Source organism: Hyaena hyaena, unplaced genomic scaffold (assembly GCF_003009895.1).
Source record: "Hyaena hyaena isolate Hyena2069 unplaced genomic scaffold, ASM300989v1 scaffold_826, whole genome shotgun sequence".
In the NCBI taxonomy this organism is placed as follows: Eukaryota; Metazoa; Chordata; class Mammalia; order Carnivora; family Hyaenidae; genus Hyaena; species Hyaena hyaena.
Genome location: NW_024081449.1, coordinates 314,342 through 334,489, shown reverse-complemented (window position 1 = coordinate 334,489; position 20,148 = coordinate 314,342). Strand labels below are relative to the sequence as shown.

At 35.6% G+C, this 20,148-nt stretch overlaps 1 protein-coding gene across 3 annotated transcripts in view; it reads left to right on the top strand.

The window, feature by feature from the left end:
• The window catches only part of SLC44A5 (solute carrier family 44 member 5), a 424,123-nt gene that overhangs the window by 282,737 nt on the left and 121,238 nt on the right, over nt 1-20,148 (top strand). For all 3 annotated transcript variants that reach the window (XM_039219401.1, XM_039219403.1, XM_039219402.1), the window contains exon 6: nt 15,540-15,613. In XM_039219401.1, the coding sequence (XP_039075332.1) occupies nt 15,540-15,613 (74 nt within the window). The remainder of the gene's footprint in view (nt 1-15,539; nt 15,614-20,148) is intronic.

Sequence of the window (20,148 nt, the reverse complement as noted above, 5' to 3'; positions counted from 1 at the left end):
CATCCTTAATTTCACATCTTTGTTCCTGTACTTCTCTTTTGCCTAAAAGAAACCTCTTTTCTCCACCAGTCAGAATCTCCCTAATTCAAAATCTTAACTCATCTTATAATTAATGTGTCTTACACACTCTAAGTCACACTGAGCTTTTTCCATCCTAACCATCTAGATCCTTTCTACCAATAGTACTTATGTTTAATCTCTATATTTTAAACTCTATTTATTTTCTAATGTTAATCTTCTAGGTGCATTAATCTTTTATTCTTAAATCATGAAAAATAGAGCATTTGAAGGGTAGGGTCATAGTATTTTTCTGCTTTATATTTCCTACCCCCTAACAGTCTTGGTTTCTCTCATCTCCATCCTGCCCCTCTCTTTCTTTTACACCCACATGCACACGTGCATATACACGTCTCATAATAGTAGCAAGTAATAGACACTTACAAATAGCCACTGAAAAAAAATTGCTAGGAAGGTTTTGTTAAACCCTGAGGAGGAAGGACTTATATTTAGGGAAGCCTTGGAAAATATGAGTCCTCCATGACATTATTCAGAATGCCAGGAAAGAGGTAATAATAGGAACTGAGACCCATGATGTATGATGCATTGTAGTACTTCATTATAAGAAAACTGAGACCATTCTTGGATAAGATTAAATATAAGATTGCCTAATGCTTCTCAGACTTAGTATTAAGATGCTACTCTGAATATCTTGTTGAAATAAGAGACTTAATGGCATAATATGTGACAAATTTTATGTCCAATGGTTAATAAAAGACGTATATTAACTTAAAGAAGCTTTGTATTTTGATAATCAGCTTAGGACAACTGCATTTGTATATATTTACTAGGGCTGGATTTAAATTTCAAGCCCCATTCCAGTGAACATGAATGCCAAGAATTATTTAATTTAAAAATATGAAATATAAAACTATTCAGAGATAAGATCTAACAATTTTTATTTTGATGTTATTGATATCAGCTTTAGAATATACTTTGTTATGAAATTAATCTGAGTTTGACTTAAATCCTGAGAGAAGATACACTATCCAGTTTTCCTATGTTTATCTTATATGTTTCATATTTAATAATAATTGCAGAGAAAAACACATAATCTTTGGCATAATCCATTTTGGTTCACTACAGATTATTAGAATGGGGAAATCTTTTTATATTTATGGTTGTTTAAATAAATCTCACTAGTAGCTATGGCATATTCTACAATTTTTCTCTCTGCACATCCATTCCAAACCATCTTCTTTTGCCTCCTTTATTACAGAAGCTAAAAAGCTAAACAGTCAATTTTCCCTATCACCTTCTAGGCAAGGGGTGGCCATGAGATACAGTTCTGGCCAATGAGCATAAAGGGAAGCAGGAAGGACCTTCTTTTTTACTCAAAAAGGCAAAGTTTTATAGAATAAATTTAGATACCTTGAGTGCATCAGTTAACTTGTGACATGAGGTACAGCATGAAAATGAATGTCTATAAGTTAAGGATCAAAGAGGTAGAAAGATGAAATGAGTCAGGTCTCTAATGGCATCAGTGAATGACATACTATACCAGCTCAAGACTACCAATTGTAGGATTTCTTGTTGCATGGAACAAATAAATTCCTTGGAGTTAAGCTATTGTTTCTAGTATAAATTTTCTGGTATTTGCAATTGAACACACTCTTAACTAACACACAGATTCAGATTTAAACTGGATTACACAGAGCCTGTATTTAATAACTTCAAACCAATAAACATTGAGGAAACATTTAGTTTTCACTTAAAAGCCCTAAAAAGTTTAAGTCCTGTTTAAAATTAGTAACTATGAACCTGTTTTTACTAATAATGCTTTGTTATAGTATATACAACTTGTAGAATAAAATGTATTAGCAAATATTTACAGAAAAGAAAGCAATTTGTATACAACTTCAGTCTCTAGACAAATGGTTGAAATTTCCCATTTTGCTGAACAGTTTGAGAACAGAGGGACATGGAACGTTTGTACATTTTTGAAAATTTCTACAATGTATTAATGTCTAATGTTCAGGTAACCCTTTTCACTTATTCAATAGACATATGTTGAATGCCCATATTTCTCTTCTATGGACAAGTAATGAAAACTCTCTATTTCTTCTTATGCCATTTCACAAATCTGTTCACTTTTCTTCCTAAATTGGGTAGAGACCTCCCACCTTCCAGTAAATATTTACCAACAGCATGCTAGTATAGTGTCCAATATTACCTTAGCTACCAAATTTGTCATGTTGCATGACATGTTTTCCTCTGAATATTGAAATAATTCCTAAAATAAACAAGTGAAAAATTTTTATGATGGAGAATCCTTGTTTTCTACGTGTGTGGTTTAAATCATTAAGGGCCAAAATTCAATCTTTCAATCAAGATGAGTGTGTAGATCTGTAATGCCAATAAAGAATTTCAGTTAGGGTATATTCCAAACAACTTTATAGCTGTATAGTTTATAGTTTAATTTATATTAAATTAAGTTTATTTCCCCCCCACCCCATTAATTCATGGTTAATAGTTGACATTATTTCTCAGGTTATTTCTATTCTAAAATAATGCCAAATTTATACTTCAATAACTTTTTTTAAAATTTACTTATTTCTTATGTTTGATACATAATTTAAAAGTTACAGAAGGATATATGTGAGAAGTAGGGCTCCCTTATTTCTTCCCAGACACAAAGTTCACCTTCTGGAGGAGACTACTATTTCCAGTTCCTTGTGTAGTCTTACCTAAAATTATTTTAAACTTACTCCTTTATGTAACGGACACTCACACAATTATATGTATAAAAATGTTTTACAACTGAGATGATTGCATTGCTAAATTAATCTCCGAACTAAATTTGTATTTCATGTTCTAAAAGCACTAGGATGATTATAGGGCACCCCGTTAAGGGTATGTGTGGAGGTAATAAATATTCTAAGCAGAGACAAAGGTCTAAGATCACCACTGACTAAATATTATCTTCAGATAATTAACAGAGGGGTTTTATTATTCAGCTTTGCTAAATATACAGAGGAAATGACAAAAATAGGCATAACATCAACTCATAAAGACTTGATTAATGAAAGTTTAAAGGCCAGCTCTGTTTTCATTTTATGGCATGCTTCAAACAAAAACTTAGGGTCTGTATTTTATATAGCCCATGAGATTATTATGTTCACTGGTTGATGTAGTTGTGATTTGTAAGATGTTTTAATGAGGCATTTATGGATGCATATTTTCAATTCCATTCCCAGTTAGGAATGTTTGAGCATTAAGAAAGATCAGAAAACAATCCCTCACCCCCTACACACACACACACACACACACACACATTTAGTAGCAATTTTTGTTTAAAGACTATAAAAAGATGTGTGTTTTGAATTTAATCAACGAGGATGAAGAAAAAAGTGAAAGCAGAAGACCAATTTTTAAACATAGTTTGAGGGGATCAGAAAGAAATTAGTATAATGAGATAAATCAACAATCTATTTGTAGTTGTAAAATGTAGGCTATGTGTCTCTATTACGAATGCAATTTGTGTTTATTGTGGAAGCTTTGAAAAAAACAGATAAAGCAAAAGAGGAAAAATAGAACCAGAGATAATGGTCACTAACATTTTTTGTATATTCTTTTGTCTTGTTAAGCATTTATATACATTTTATAAAAACTTATAACGATACTAACATGTTCTATAATCTACTTTATTGAATGTATTAAGAAAGTGTTTTCATATAATTGTTCTAAAAATTATTTCTATCTTCATTATAAAGAGTGCAGTGTTTTAAATCCCTATAAAATAAATTCTTGCTTCATATATATATATACATTTCCATAGTATAAATTACTAAAAAGAAATTACTAGCTCAAAGGGCATGCAATTTTCTGAGGCTCCCAACAGCAGTAAGCAATTTTTTATTTAAAAGTTTTGGTGACAGATAGTAATCTCTATTTAATGTACAGTCTCAATTACTAAAAATATTAGCTGTTTATAATATAATTATTAGAAGGTATGAAGATTAAAGAAGATTTTAATAGCTGAATTTCAGTAGCCATCCCAGTTATGAAAATTTTCAGAAGTTCATTGTTTCAACAGATATTTTGAGCACCTACTCTAAATTTCTATGTAGTAGGGAATCTAACCTATTCCAAGAAGATTAAAGAGCATTCTAAACTGATATGGATTACCTTTTAAATTAGTTGATAACTTTGGATTAATGTTCTAAGGCTGTTCTAAGCTGGGTCTCCTTGCACCTCTTCTGTGCCTTTTATCCATGATGCCACGTGCCATATGAGCAATAAGTGTCATCTGGCTCTCACTTTACTAGCAATTTGTTGAGTGGTTTCCACCTACTGACAGATTCTTAAATATTATGCAAGCTTTAGAAAGATGATGAATAACATAGTAAAACCAATTATGTCTGACCTTATCCCATTTTAAACAAGAGACATTTATATAGATATCACTTAAACTTCTCTATATTAAAAAAAATGAGGTTTTATTTCCCCTTAGAAAATATAAGTCACAGCCAGTTAAAGGTACTCTCTCAACGCAGTGGAAACTGACACGCAAACTGGATAGAAGAAAAGATTATCCATTGAGGGTAGAGAAGCTTTTGAGATCTAAATATCATCTAATAAATTTAAAAGATATTATCAACATCATCCTATAATTTCTTAAGATATCAAGTTATTTGGTATATTTTATTCCAGCAAGTTTAAAATATGTTAAAAAATAATAATCTCAGAATATTAACTCTCCTCTCAATGACTGGATGCCAGAATTATCTTCTAAGGTAGATGTAAAATTTCCTTAATTTTTTTTGAGACTTGAAAAACTTGCATTAAGTTTGAGCACCTGAAAAAGAACACTTTCTTGTCATTAAAAACTCATTTATAGCTTCCTGATTCCAGTAATAGTGTAATTCTTCAAGATACTCTTTTAACCTTATTATCCTTGTAGGAATGGTAAATATAACTTATTTCTGAAATCTCAAGTTTCACACACATGCGTATGTGTGCACACAGGTACGCGCACGCACACACACACACACTCACACCGAGAGAGAGAGAGAGAGAGAGAGAGAGAGAACATGACATAACCTAAACCTGTGGGAACAGAGCAATATAAAATTTTTAAACAACGTGTCTGGAAGGGAGAAGAGAAACTGGGAGCATGTGGAAAAGAACTAATTAACCCCTTAAAAATAAGCTCTTAAAGAATGTGTCTCTCACAAAATTACGGAAATCTCCACTAACAGTGAAGAGTAGGAATAGAGGAAAACATTTTTAACTCACATAAAATGTTACCCTGAATAGCCCAAATTTTGAGTTTGCTGACTTGTTATCATCAGTTCAGATGATGTGTCCAATTCATGCTACACTCTGAAGTTTCCCAACTGTATCTCAGTGAAGTTTGGAGGGTGGCCCCAAAGTGCATTGTCCTTTAATAAGGCCTCATGGAGGTGAAGCAATCCTTTGATTTCCTGCAGTAAGACTCAGAGGTAACAGATGACTTTCCCGGCATTGTGCAGGTACCATCAGAACCACAGAGGAGCAGGGCTTCTAAATTGGGAATTATAAACGCAGCCTTGTCGTAGACAGATGTATCCAGGTGACACCAAGAACTTAAGAGTAGCAGGTGGTCATCCGACTGGAATTACAGGCAGTGGACAGCCCCTAAACTGACTCATTCAACATAAATGGATGATCTGTCAGAGAATAATGACTTTTAGGATTTTCATTCTCGCTCTAATGCTTGATATTAATGACCTTTCAGAATGGCTGATATCATTGGAATTTCATCTGCTACAAAGAAAGAAAACCAGTAAATGAATCAGTTTCTGAATGAATGTGGAAAACTGTCCCTGAAAAGAAAGCAGAATGACAGTTGTTGGAGATTAAAAGCTGGTGTGGAACTGAAATAGGCATTTAACAAACAAAACTCTATTCTTACCTCCTAATTTAATTTTATGGGGTTGTGTGTGGCAGAGGAGGAAGGCAGAGGGAGGAGAGAGAAAGAGGGACAGAGACAGAGAGACAGGGTGATGTTGATTTATTTTACTGGAGACAGTAATGTCCCAGTAGGGTCATATGCTTAAGGTCATATGCTTAAGCTTGACCAAAAAATTTGAATCCCTAGCAACATATTATTATATAGGGATCCTCCTCCCCAAAACTCTGAAATTTGAAAGACAGCACAGCACTTTTAATATCATAAGAGGCTGCTTATGATACATTAGTCTGTCAGCAGTAAGACGCATGTCTTACTGATCATTTATGTGATTGTATTTCTGTAACATGCAAGGCTCTGTACCAAATGCTGCCACAGAGGACTTTATGGTCTAGGCCAAAGGTCTGCAAGGTTTTCATAAAGGTCCAGGTAGTAAATCTTTTAGGTTTTGCAGGCCAGATGGTTTCTACTGCAACTACTCAATTCAGCCATTGTAGCACAAAACTAGCCATAGATTATATATATACATATATATAAGGAATATGGCTCTTTCCTAAAAATCTTTATTTATGGACACTGAAATTTGAAGTTTGTATAATTTGTATGTCACAATTTTTTTTAGCCATTAAAAAATATAAAAACCATTCTTCATTCACAAGCTTTACAAAACAGGCAGTAGACCAAATTTAGCTTAGTCTAAGCCCCTGGTCTAGGTTATAATAAATGGCAGATAGTTGCCTTGAGGATGTACAACAAAATTTCTATAAGTCTACAAAGATTAGAGGGAACTCTTCTAGTTGAAACTTCATGAAGGAGGTGATATTTGAACTGAATTGAAGGATGGAATTTTATTTAAAAAGTTTTACATTTAATTATGTTTTACATTTATATTCACTTGTTTGATATCATATTAAGCTTATTCCTAGCAAAATTTTAAATTCAAATAATATATGACACTAAACAAATGCATTCCTGTATATTTTGCCCAAACATTATGTTTTACATGCTGTAATTTTTTATAGTAAAAACACTTAAATTAAACAAACAAATTAAAAATTTGTTAAAAGGGTAGATTTCATATTAAGTGCTCAATACAGTATTGTTAAATATATGCACAGTGTTGTGCCACAGATCTCTTATATCTTATATCTTATCATCTTGTGTAATTCAAATTTATACCCATTGAACAGCAGGTCCTTATCTGCCTCCCCCCCAACTGCTGGTAACCACTGTTCTAGTTTGTTTCTATGATTTGACTCCTTTAGATCTCATATAAGTGGAATCATGCAGTGTTTGTCCTTTTGTGATTGCTTTATTTCACCTAGAACAATGTCCTCCAAGTTTATCCATGTTTATCCAAAAGAATTAAAATCAGAGGGGCGCCTGGTGGCTCAGTTGGTTAAGCATCTGACTTCAGCCCAGGTCATGATCTCACAGTTAGTGTGTTTGAGCCCCGCGTAGGGCTCTGTGCTGACAGCTAGCTCAGAGCCTGGAGCCTGTTTCAGATTCTGTATCTCATCTCTCTCTGACCCTCCCCTGCTCGCTCTCTCTCTCTCTCTCTCTCTCTCAAAAATAAATAAAACATTAAAAATTAAAAAAAAAAGGATTGAAATCAGGATCACAAACATATCTGCACTTTCATGTTCACTGCAGTATTATCTACCATCACTAATATGTACAAAACTTAAATGTCCATTGCCAAATAAATGAATTTTTTAAAATGTGGTATATATGTACCATGGAGTATTGTCCAACCCTAAAAAAGGAAAAGAATCCTATGATGTGAGGGATTTTGTAGATAGGTTGGAGATCCACACAAGGACACTTTTGTGAGTAAAAGGGAGCATTGATAATGGTTGTAACAATAGGTGTAAACCTTGACTGTTCCGTGCAAATTGGGACATATGGGTTATTCCAAAAGGAGGAATCTAAAGGGGCTATTAGCAGAGCACCCTGAGTATAGTCAAGGAAGAGTGCATGGGTGTATTCAGTGGATGAAAAAACCCAAGGTGGTTGAAGCACATGGAGAAGAATGGTGGTGGATAAAGCTAGAAAGATAGTTTGGGCTTGAACTAGGATTAAACTTGTAGGTTCTTAAACATAAGGCCAAGACATTTGGAAATTACTACTAGATGGTGGAGAGGCACTGCCATTTTTTAAACAATAAAATGACATCACATATCAGTGAGTATCAGTGATGTGCAGAATGATTTGGATCAAGCAGAGACTATATGCAGGGGCCCAATTAAGAGACTATGGCAGTAGTTTGAGGACAGGACAAGAGAATTTGGACTGAATCCAGGAAGCAGGAATAGAAAAGAAGGGGTAGGTGAAAGACATCAGAGAGAAGAAATCAGGAGAATTTGTCAATTAAATATAAAAGATAAGCTTAGAAAGGGAAAGTCAAAGGAAACTCCCAGGATTTAAGTTGAGATTAATATAGGCACAGTGTATTTGTGGGTTCCAGATAGGAAGGAAGGGGAAATTGCAAATACATAATAATTGGGATCGTATTCTTCATATTGCAATTTGGAAAAAAAGGTATGTTAGAAATGGTATTTCTATCGTTTAACTTTTAAAAATACTTTTACACAAGGGCAGCTCAATCTGAATAGAGTTTTGAATAGCTTTCTGATAAATGTGAATGTGAGCATCTTGTTTTGAAAAGTTTGGGCTTTGATTTGGACAGAAGGTGAGGGAGAGACTTGGGGCATATTTCTCCTTCACTATTCTTTCTTTCTTCGTTCTGGGACCTGGTGGGATGCAACTCATTTTAGTTTAGTACAATGGTTCTTCGTGCTTTCTATGAAAGTAAAAATGAATACATCTGAGGTAAAGGTACAGCTATGAGAGGCCTCTAGCTAAAATATGATTCAGAATAATTTTCAACCGTGAGCTGGTATCACCCAGTTATTTCTATAGCTGCCGTGAAAGGCTTAAAATTACCCAAATTAAATCTTTGCTTTTTAAAAATTACTCATTTCCAACGGTTGACTTCAAGTTTCAGGACCAGAAAGGACATAGAAACTAAAAGAAGAGTAGAGTAAATCAATGAAACCAGGAGCTGGTTCTCTAAAAAAAATTAATAAAATGGAGGGAATCCCCAACCAGACAATCAAAAAGAAAAGAGAAAGGACCCATATAAATAAAATCACAAGTGAGAGAGGAGAAATAACAACCAACACTACAGAAATACAATTAGAATATTATGAAAAATTAGTCACCAAATTAGACAATCTGGAAAAAATGAATAAGTTCCTAGAGACATATAAACTACAAAAAATGAAACAAGGAGAAATAAGAAACTTGAACAGACCAATAATGAGCATAGAAATTGAATCAGAATCAAAAATCTCCCCACAAACAAAAATCCAGGCTCAGATGGCTTTCCAGAGGAATTCTACCAAACATTTAAAGAATTAATGTGTATTCTTCTCGAACTATTCTAAAAAAACAGAAATTGAAAGAAAACTTTCAAACTCATTCTGTAAGACCAGCAATACCCTGGACAAAGACCCCACTAAAAGGGAGAACTACAGGCCATTATCCCTGATGAAGATGAATGCAAAAATTCTCAACAAGATACTAGCAAATGGAATCCAACAGTACATTTAAAGAATCACTCACCACAAAGTGGGATTTACTCCTGGGTTGTAAGAGTGGTTCAATATTCTCAAATCAACCAACGTGATACACAACATTAATGAAAGAATAAGAACCACTTGATCCTCTAAATAGATGCAGAAAAAGCATTTCACAAAGTACAAAATCCATTCATGATTAAAAAAAAAAACCCAACAAAGTAGGGATAAAGGGAACATACCTCATCATAACAGCCACATATAAAATACCCATATCCTCAGTGGGGGAAAACTGAGAGATTTTCCTCTATGGTCAAGAAAAAAGATAGGGATGTCCACTCTCAGCACGGTTATTTAGCATAGTACTGGAAGTTCTAGCCTCAGCAATCAGACAACAGAAAGAAATAAAAGGCATTCAAAGTAGCAAGGAAGAAGTCAAACTCTCACTATTTGCAGATGACATGGTATTCTATACAGAAAACCCAAAAGACTCCACCAAAAAAATTCGTAGAACTGATACATTAATTCAGTAAAGTTGCAGGATATAAATCAACACTCAGAAATCTGTTGCACTTCTATAGACCAATAATGAAGCAGCAGAAAGAGAAACCAAGGAGTCAGTCCCAGTTAGAATTACACCCCAACCCACAAGATACCTAGGAATAAACCTAACTATAAAGGTAAAAGATTTGTACTCTGAAAACTATAAAACGTTTATGAAAGAAAGTGAGGAGGACAGAAAGAGATGGGAAAACATTTCATGCTCATGGATTGGAGGAACAAATGTTTAAATGTCTATACTACCGAAAGCTATTCATACATTTAATGCAATCCCTATCAAAATACTAACAGCATTTTTCACCCAGCTAAAACAAAAAATCCTAAAATTTTTATGGAACCACAAAAATACCCCAAATAGCCAAAGCAATCCTTAAAAAGAAGAACAAAGCTGGAGGCATCATGATTCTGGACTTCAAGTTATGTTACGAAGCTGTATTGATCAAGACAGTATGGTACTGGCACAAATACAGGCACATAGATCAATGGAAGAGAATAGAAAACCTAGAAATGGACCCACAACCATTTGACCAACAAAGCTTTGATGAAGCAGGAAAGGATATCAATGGGAAAAAGATAGTTTTTTTAGTAAATGGTGCTGGGAGAATTGGAGAGCAGCATGCAGAAGAATGAAATTGGACCAGTTTCTTACACTATACACAAAAATAAACTCAAAATGGATGAAAGACCTAAAGGTGAGACAGGAAACCATCAAAATCCTAGAGAAGAACACAGGCAGCAACCTCTTTGACCTTGGCCACAGCAACTTCTTACTATACATGTCACTGGATACAAAGGAAACAAAAAATGAGCTATTTGGACTTAATCAAGATAAAAATCTTCTGCACAGTGAAGGAAACATCAAACAATTGAAAGGCAACTTTTGGAATGGGAGAAGATATTTGCAAAGGACATATCTGATAAAGGATTAGTATCTAAAATCTATAAAGAACTTCTCAAACTCAACACCCTCCCCAAAGAAATAATCCAGTTAAAAAATGGGCAGACATAAATAGACATTTTTCCAAAGAAGAGATCCAGATGGCTAACAGACACGTGAAAAGATGTGCAACATCATTTATCGTCAGAGAAATGCAAATCAAAACTATAGTGAGCTATCTCCTCACACCTGTCAGAATGGCTAAAATTAACAACATAGGAAACAGCAGGTGTTGGCGAGGCTGTGGAGAAAGGGAAACCCTCTTACGCTGTTGGTGAGAATGCAAAACTGATACAGCCACTCTGGAAAATAGTATGGAGGTTCCTCAAAAAGTTAAAAATAGAACTACTCTATGACCCAGCAATTGCACTAGTAGGTTATTTACCCAAAGGATTAAAAACTACTGATTTGAAGAAATACATGCAACTTGATGTTTATAGCAGCAGCATCAACAATAGCCAAACTATGGAAAGAGCCCAAATGCCAACTGACTGATGAATGGATAAAAAAGATATGGTGTGTGTGTGTGTGTGTGTGTGTGTGTGTGTGTGTACATAATGGAATATTACTCAGCCATAAAAATAATGAAATCTTACCATTTGCATGGATGTGATGGAGCTAAAGATTATTATGCTAAGCTAAATAAGGCAGAGAAAAACATACTTATGATTTCACTCATAAGTGGAAGAGACAGAACAGATGAATATAGTGGGGAAAAGAGAGAGGTAAACCAGAAGACAGACTCTCAACTATGGAGAACAAACTGAAAGTCACTGGAGGGGAAGCGGGTAGGAGGGATGGTTTAAATGGGTGTTGAGTATTAGGGAAGGCACTTGTGATGAGCAGCTAAATTCTACACGTGAAACTAATATTACACTGTACATTTACTAACTGGAATTTAAATAAATACTTGGAAAAAAAAAACTCCTTTCCTATAGAACAGTTAGGATTGTGACAGATGCCTTGAAATCAAAAGAAATGAACACTAAGATGCTACGCTTCTCAAAATTTGAATTAAGCTTCTGCTATGTACTTGACTCACAAAATGGTGCCCAAATTATATTTGATAGTTTGTCCAAATTCAATTTTCCAATAGTTTTCTATTTTTTTCAGTTTATTATTTATTTTGAGAGAGAGACAGAGAGAGAGAGAACCCCAAGCAGGCTCTTCACTGTGAGCACAGAGCTCCAAGAGAAGCTCCATCTCCCCAACAGTGAGATAATGACCTGAGCCACCCAGGTGCTCCCAATAGTTTCCTAAACAGTAGGGTTTTTTTTTTTTTCCCCTGGAGGGAGTAGATCTGAAGAAAGGGAGAAAAGCATTAATGGGCAAAAATGGCAGGTAATTGTAGTTTCCTGAAAGTACACACAACCACAGGGAGGAGGGATCAGCTGGTCTATGGAAGGCCCTCACCTACTTTGTAGCTCTCCAGGACATGGGAGTGACAGTGCTGAACGTCTTCCTGAAGTCACACCTTGAGAACACAAGAGAGCAGAGTTCTTTGTTGCCTACTCTTCTCTCTGCATCAGGTCCAAGCCTTTTATGTGGGGAGATGCTAATCATACTCTATTCCATAACGCTCACATGAATCCACTTCTGACTGGCTATGGAGATGAATAAAGAGAACCTGGACCACTACCCAGTGGCGACCACAGCACTGGTTTGGACCATGACTATGTACATTGATGAGGAAAGTATATGGGACCTTAAGCTCATCTTACTTACTTGTACTGAATGATAACCAGTATACTGATCTTCCATCCCTTTGCTTAGGCAGGAGATGACCTAAATAAATAGATTGGTCCATGAAAAACAAACAAAAACAGAAAAAAGGAATCAAATCACTACAGGAACACATTCAGAAATAGGAATGTTTTATCTAGAAAAACTCTCCAGCATTTTGAGGTTTTTGAATTTTCTATTCATAGTTTTCAGTTTGTTCAACATTCTTTTGTCTTTAATATAAAATTAAGCAGTCTGGCCAGGGTGTATGGTCTACTATTTCTCTAAAGCCGTGTCCCAGAAAAGCAAAGCAGACTTGAATATATTATCCTCCCTGGTCTCAGGATATAATCCCCAACACCTGAAAGTTTGAATTACTGAGAAATGCTATACCACTGTGGTGAAAGACTGCTGGGGGATGGTTGTGTGGGCCTGTAGTAGTCCCTGCTGCTGTAGCCTATCCTTGGCACCAAAAGAGAGAGAGAGAGAGAAACCATAGTGTAAAACCTAAATCTAAATGGGACCAAAACTCCAATGAATGCCTATTCGTCAGTGCCAGTACCTGATAAATATGTGTTCTAGTCTTAAAAAATTTCCTTTTGGGTTCTGCTTCTTTCTTTGTGCCTTGTCCTTTGAGATTGGTAGTTTTCCTTCATTCATCTTTCTAGCATGTTTACCCCTCCTTGTGCTTGTGATATAGCATTAGAAATATGTAACATTATAACACTATGTAATGTTAGTTTATTATAAATAAGCATTACAGTACATATTATATATAATGTGAGTATATAGATACTAAACATAGATTTATAATTACAAAATGGTGGCCAATTTGGCTGATGCTTCTGGTCACCCCCACTCTTCCTCTTCTTGGTAGTTATTATTAAACACAAGGGCTTTGACAACTCCAAGATTTCTAATTAAGGCAACCAGTGCTCTGATTTTCCCTCTTTTAGTTCCTTACCTGCAGGCATTTCTTATTAGATATCACACTAATTTAACAACTGCTCTCAAGTTAACAACCACTCTGACAGGATGAAAGCCTGACTTTGAACAGGATATGTCAGAATGCATGTGAACCAGATACTCACCTCACCCCCAAGCAGGTTTTTGCTTTTCAGTGATTGTCAAACAAAGGAAGCTAGAGCACCTGTTTCTTCCCTTTTTATTATTATTCTCATAATTCTTAGATCAAAATGAAATGTAAAATTCCTGGACTGAATTTGGATTTAAACAAATGACAGTTTGTTTCTGGATTGAGCATGATTAACTTTTTCCATGAAAGATTTGTTTCCTATTGTGGTAATAGGAATATGTGAGAAATTTTAGATATGGCTAACTTGAGGCTTTACAGAAAATTGAAATAATATTAAAATAATTACTAAATGAAAAGTGTTAGTCATTGGAGACCTAGATATTTGGTCTACCTTACCCTCTCTCTACCTCTCTGTCATGAACCTTAAATAAGTCAACTCACCTAAAAACCTGAAGGTATTCTTAAGAAACTCACAATGTATGTGAAAGCAGTAAAGGGTGTAGTAAGGCTATATCAGTGTAAGGTATTATTGTGTCTTTAACTGCACAATTCTTATTCATTATTATTACTACTACTATCACAAAAAAGAGGGTGTAACTTCCACCTGCCTGTGCTAAATATTAGCATATATCCACATGCCCTCTAGAGCAAGAAATTTTTGCTATGAAAAATCTCACGTGCAACTTTTGATCCTCTCAAATAGTTTTTATCCTTTTTCTTTACTAATAAATTTTTCATTAAGTTTCAAATAGAGAATAAGTATATTGTTTTACATTTTCAAGATATAGTTTTTGGATTTCCAGACTAGTTATAAGCTGAACAAATCTAATATTAGGACTAGGAAATACTTTAGTTGAAAGCCTTGAGTATCTCTACTGGCTCTTAACTTGATTTATGATCCTTAGCAAATTGCTGAGTCTCTATCAAGCTGGATTTTCTTTAAACCTATTTTGACAGTATATAATTTATAGAATAGCTAGTACAATTACAGTTTGAGCCATTTCATTTTTAATGCATTATATACATTATTGCTAGTGTAGTTGCAACCCTACTCTCCATAGAAAGTTTGTGTAGTCGATCCTTAATAAATGGCACGCTTTAGGGGCGCCTGGGTGGCTTAGTCGGTTAAGCGTCCGACTTTCGCTTAGGTCATGATCTCGCGGTTCGTGGGTTCGGGCCCCGCGTCGGGCTCTGTGCTGACTGCCAGCTCAGAGCCTGGAGCCTGTTTCAGTCTGTGACTCCCTCTCTCTCTGACCCTCCCTTGCTCACGCTGTCTCTCTCTCTCTCTCTCCTAGAAATAAATAAAACATTAAAAAAAAATAATAAATGGCACACTTTAAATATGTATATAGAAAGATAATAGAGAAAGGGAGAAATGGAAAATGGCTATTTTTGTTTTTTACTATGTCATGTGTTGAGGAAGCATGATGAAGAAAATCATATACATTATAATTTCAAATAAAAATATTTGCTTGATATTGCTATACTCCAGTCTCTAAAAATATCTTACAAATAAAGAACCAAGAGAGAATAAACGTGAAGAATTATGGGGAAGCTTCTTTAATCACGGAACGATGACCACTCCATTGCTAATGAAGTCTTTGATTACAGAAACACGTCTGATATACCTTTCAGAATTACTAGATATAAAATGGCATCTCACAATGATCATTTTCCCCTTTCCTATATTTGTTCACTAAATAAGATGTCACGTTGAACTCCTTTTAATTCTTTATTCCTTTTTGTCTTTAGGAGTTGTACAGATGTTCTGTGCTGCATGATCTTCATACTATTCATTACTGGCTACATTCTTTTAGGACTTGTGGGTGAGTAAACACAGGTATAGAAGAAATTTAAAATTTGCTAATGAAATAACTAAGTCAATGTCACATTTTTAACATTAATTATTTTCCTCCCAGAGTCTTGTTATTATTGATTCTTGTTTTTTTCTGGAGGGAAGTTGCCTCACCAGTACTCATTGGGTAGCAGATTCAATGAATAATAAACAGAGTAATATTTTCAAAGACAACCCCTAATTACTTAAGTAAATACAATTATAAAGAACGGCAAAAATTTATAGTTTCTTTTTAGTCATGTTTACTTTTGAAATTCTGTTAAGCAGCTAATTATGTTCATGTTGCTATTTACTAATATGCACTAGGGCCTAGATAAGTTGAGGTAATACATAAACTTTTCTTTTTATAAGCTAATTAAAAAGAAAGAACAATTATTAGGAATTTTACCACATAATTCATTAATGTTTAATAAGTCTCATTTTCTTTGACTACCAGAAAGAGATATTCTGTTGTTTACTGTTAGGTTAAAGATTTTTCTGTGAAGGTTAAATATACAAATTATTTACTTTTTTAAGAAACTACCAGAGGTTAGTGACTATTTTCTGTAAAAAGTTTCATTATTGCATGTGAATGTATCACGATTTCCCTCTGAAACTTAAGTCCTGTCCCCTTAGATGCTGACTTAGGAAACTTTAATATATTTTTATTAGAGCAAGGGCTAGAAAACTTAAATAATTCTAGTACCAATAATGAATGGGGTAGAGTTACTGTGGATAGAATGCATAAGTGGGTGTGCCTACCTTGGAAACAATGGAAAATGCTCTTCACTGTTCATCAGTTTTGTCTCCCAGTAAGAGAACTACTTTGAGAATAGCAATTAAAAGTAATTTCCAAAAGATCATCTCAGTAATATTATGCAAAAGCTATACAGAATTGGAGAATTCAAAAAGTAAGGCAGGAAGAAGAGTAGGGAGAGGAGAATAAAGGAGAATAAACCACAAAACTAAATAATATTCTCTAAGACCTTCAGAAGATTCCTTTGGTATTTCTTCAGAGTATTTTAACTTGAAAACATTAAAGCCTTTATAGCACAATACGCAGTCTATAAATTGAATATCATAACATGTATTTTATTAAACAATTAACAGAATTTTAGCTTCTCTAACTTTGGAACACAGATTTCCCAATCTCTGATTTTTTTGGTTGTTTTTACTTTTTGTCATACAATTGAAATTGGTTGCATAAGAGAAAGAAGACTTGGAGTCAAGTTGATCTAGGGTTTGCTCACATTATTTGGTGAACTTAGGCTAGTTTCTTAACCTCAATATTCTCATCTGTGAAGTATAGAAACACTACCTACTTTGCAGGGCTGTTGTGAGAAGTAAATGAAATGATATCCAGGTATACAAATAATAGTACATAATACTGTTAGGCAGTATTTCTTTTGCTGTCATTGTGTAGTCTAGTTGTTCTGAATTTTAAGAAATTGTTTTTAAATTAATTTATTATATCATTTCTATGGCAACCCATACTTTTAGTTATTAAAGTTTGAATGCACGCAGGAACTTCATAAGGATCTCTTACTGTCCCTGGAATCTTTCCATCTGGGGATCTTCTGGCATAACAAATAAGTCTCCTCCATATCTCAGAGCCAGTGTGTTGTAATCCACAGAGAAATGTGTTCTGTCCTTATACAGAGCTGGGAAAGCCACTGCCACTCTCCCGTTGGTACGGTAGAGAAAAGGGATGGGAGTGCACACCGTCACTCCCTCTGGAGCAAAATAAGAACTTTGCTTCTTTAAGATCTCCAGATTTGGTTTATAAATACCTTAATTAACATAAATAAATTGAAGGATAGATGCTTCTCAATGAAAAACTGTGTTCAATATTGGATTTACTGATTCCTCCAAATTAATCCTGATGCCACTGATTAAAATAAATGGCTCACAAAATTTACTGAATGAATATGAATATATATATGTGTGTGTATATATACGTTCCTCATTCCTGAACCACAAATAGTCTAAGTAGTCTAAGATAAACTTACCTTTTCTGTTATGTCTTATATTATATTAAAAGAAGAATGGAGGAAAATGATTAGCAGAGGATATTAGGAGTGTGAAAGTTTTTTTGGCATTAAAGAATATATACCTTTACCTGAGGAAAGATGATGTTAACTCAGTTACATTGATATGTTATAAGTAGTGTGAAAATCAATAAAAGGAAACCTTAAACATTTTTAAACCTTTATTTATTTTTGAGAGAGACAGTGTTAGTGGGAGAGGGGCAGAGAGAGAGGGAGGCACAGAACCTGAAGCAGGCTGTAGGCTCTGAGCTAGCACTGCAGAGTCTGATGCTGGGCTCGAACTTAAGAACCACCGGGGCGAGTGGGTGGCTTAGTCGGTTAAGCGTCCGACTTTCGCTTAGGTCATGATCTCGCGGTTGGTGGGTTCGAGCCCCGCGTCGGGCTCTGTGCTGACTGCCAGCTCGGAGCCTGGAGCCAATTTCAGAGTCTGTATCTCCTTCTCTCTCTGACCCTCCCCTGCTCACGCTGTCTCTCTCTCTCTCTCTCTCTCCTAGAAATAAATAAAAAAATATTTAAAAAAAATAAAAAAAGAACCACTGAGCTCATTTTCTGAGCCCAAGTTGGCCACTTAACCGACTGAGCCACCCAGGTGCCCCAAAGGAAGTCTTGTTTAAGATGGAGTTGGGAGGCCAACAGGGGAGCTCTCGTGCCTGCCTACGCGTCATTGATTGCACATCCAATGGGAAGAGGGGTACACCCTAGTCAGCACTACTTTACTTACTTATTTTAAAAGATGTAAGTATTTTTAATTTAATTTTATTTTTTTTGAATATTTTTTTTATTTATTTCTAGGAGAGAGAGAGACAGCGTGAGCAGGGGAGGGTCAGAGAGAGAAGGAGATACAGACTCTGAAACAGGCTCCAGGCTCTGAGCTGGCAGTCAGCACAGAGCCCGACGCGGGGCTCGAACCCACGAACTGCGAGATCATGACCTAAGCGAAAGTCGGACGCTTAACCGACTAAGCCACCCAGGCGCCCCTTTAATTTTATTTTTAAACTTTAATTCCAGTATAGTTAACATACAGTGGTATAGCAGTTTCAGATGTACAATATAGTGATTCAACAAGGTCAGTCTCACTTCAGCTGCTACTTTACTATCCCTGAAGAAGGAAGAAAAGTTCCCTCCCCCAACAAGAGCCCAGCTAGTGGGAGACAGTCACAACTCAGCCAGTGAAAAGCCACTATACTTCAATTCTCAGGTTACTCCAATTGACTTTTTGTTTTCAATAGCCCTCTCAACTTCCTTTTTTGCTCTACTAAAGGAGTGTTCCTTTTCAGTTTTGTTGTAGCTTGCTCTACTATTCCTGAGTAAACCTGTTTTTGCTGGTAAAGCAACTGGCAGTTTTATTTTAAAGGTTAATAGTGTTTTGACATCTTTTGCCATTTTGTTAGATCGGGACCTTCTAAGGCATATCTTCTGTCCGTTTCTTTCCATAAGAAGTTTTTTTCGGGAAAGAGCCATGTTTCTCACAAATTCAGCTGAGAAAAAAACCTGTTCTTTGCTCTTTATGTGGAATATGGCCAACTAGGTAACACTTGGATGCAACAAAGGCACTTGACATTCGGCTAATGAAAAGCAGAAGTGGAGTCTGGGTAGAAGGTAATCACATCTCCTTGAAAGATCACACTAACATTTATGATAATAGCTCTCTTTTGTCCCACTTCACTGATGGTTGCTATTCAATTATTGTACTAGAAAAAAAGAATAGGAATATTTATTATGCAAATTGCCCTTTGTTATCCTTGTGTGTTGCGGATGAAATGACACAGAGGACAAGACACACACAAAAGACAGACACAGACACAACTCCGGCCGGAGGAACAATTCTACGCACGCCCCTCTTGCGGCTTATTTTATACCCCAGTAACTGGATACAAACTGAAATCTACAAGATGCATTCCTTTACCAATTAAGGGCAAGTAGCCAAACACCTTTCAAGGACAGCGGGAGCAAAGGGAGGAAGTGACCACATGTTTATTACTAAGAGGCCTGCTCACAATTCCAGCCTCCTCCTTACTTCCAAGGAGGGCATGTTCCCTCGTTTGCGAGCGGACCATTAAACTTGGATATTGTGTGCAGGCCTCCTGGCAGAGCACCCTGTTTGCAGGCATGCTTTGCCCAGGCAGGGAGCCCCGTGTGCAGGCACATCCCCGCGTCCCTAACCACGCTTTCTTGTGGTCACTGTCAGGCTCCCACATCTCCCCCTTTTTTCTGAGAAGCTGTAGCAAACTGTAAGGCGGCGAGAACGCGTTGTCTATCCTTTTTTAGTTGTTGCCTTCTTCGCCAGCACTGGAAGACTAAAATAATAACACAGCATAAAAGTATTATGAATAAAGTATTCACGAGAACAGTTCCAATTAGGGCAGACACATGTCCAAGAGGGTTCAAATTATTCATCCCTTTCTGTAAATCCCTTAACAGATTGGACCCAGTAATGTCAGGTAGTGTTTTGCTAAATGTAGACAAAATTTGCTGCTCT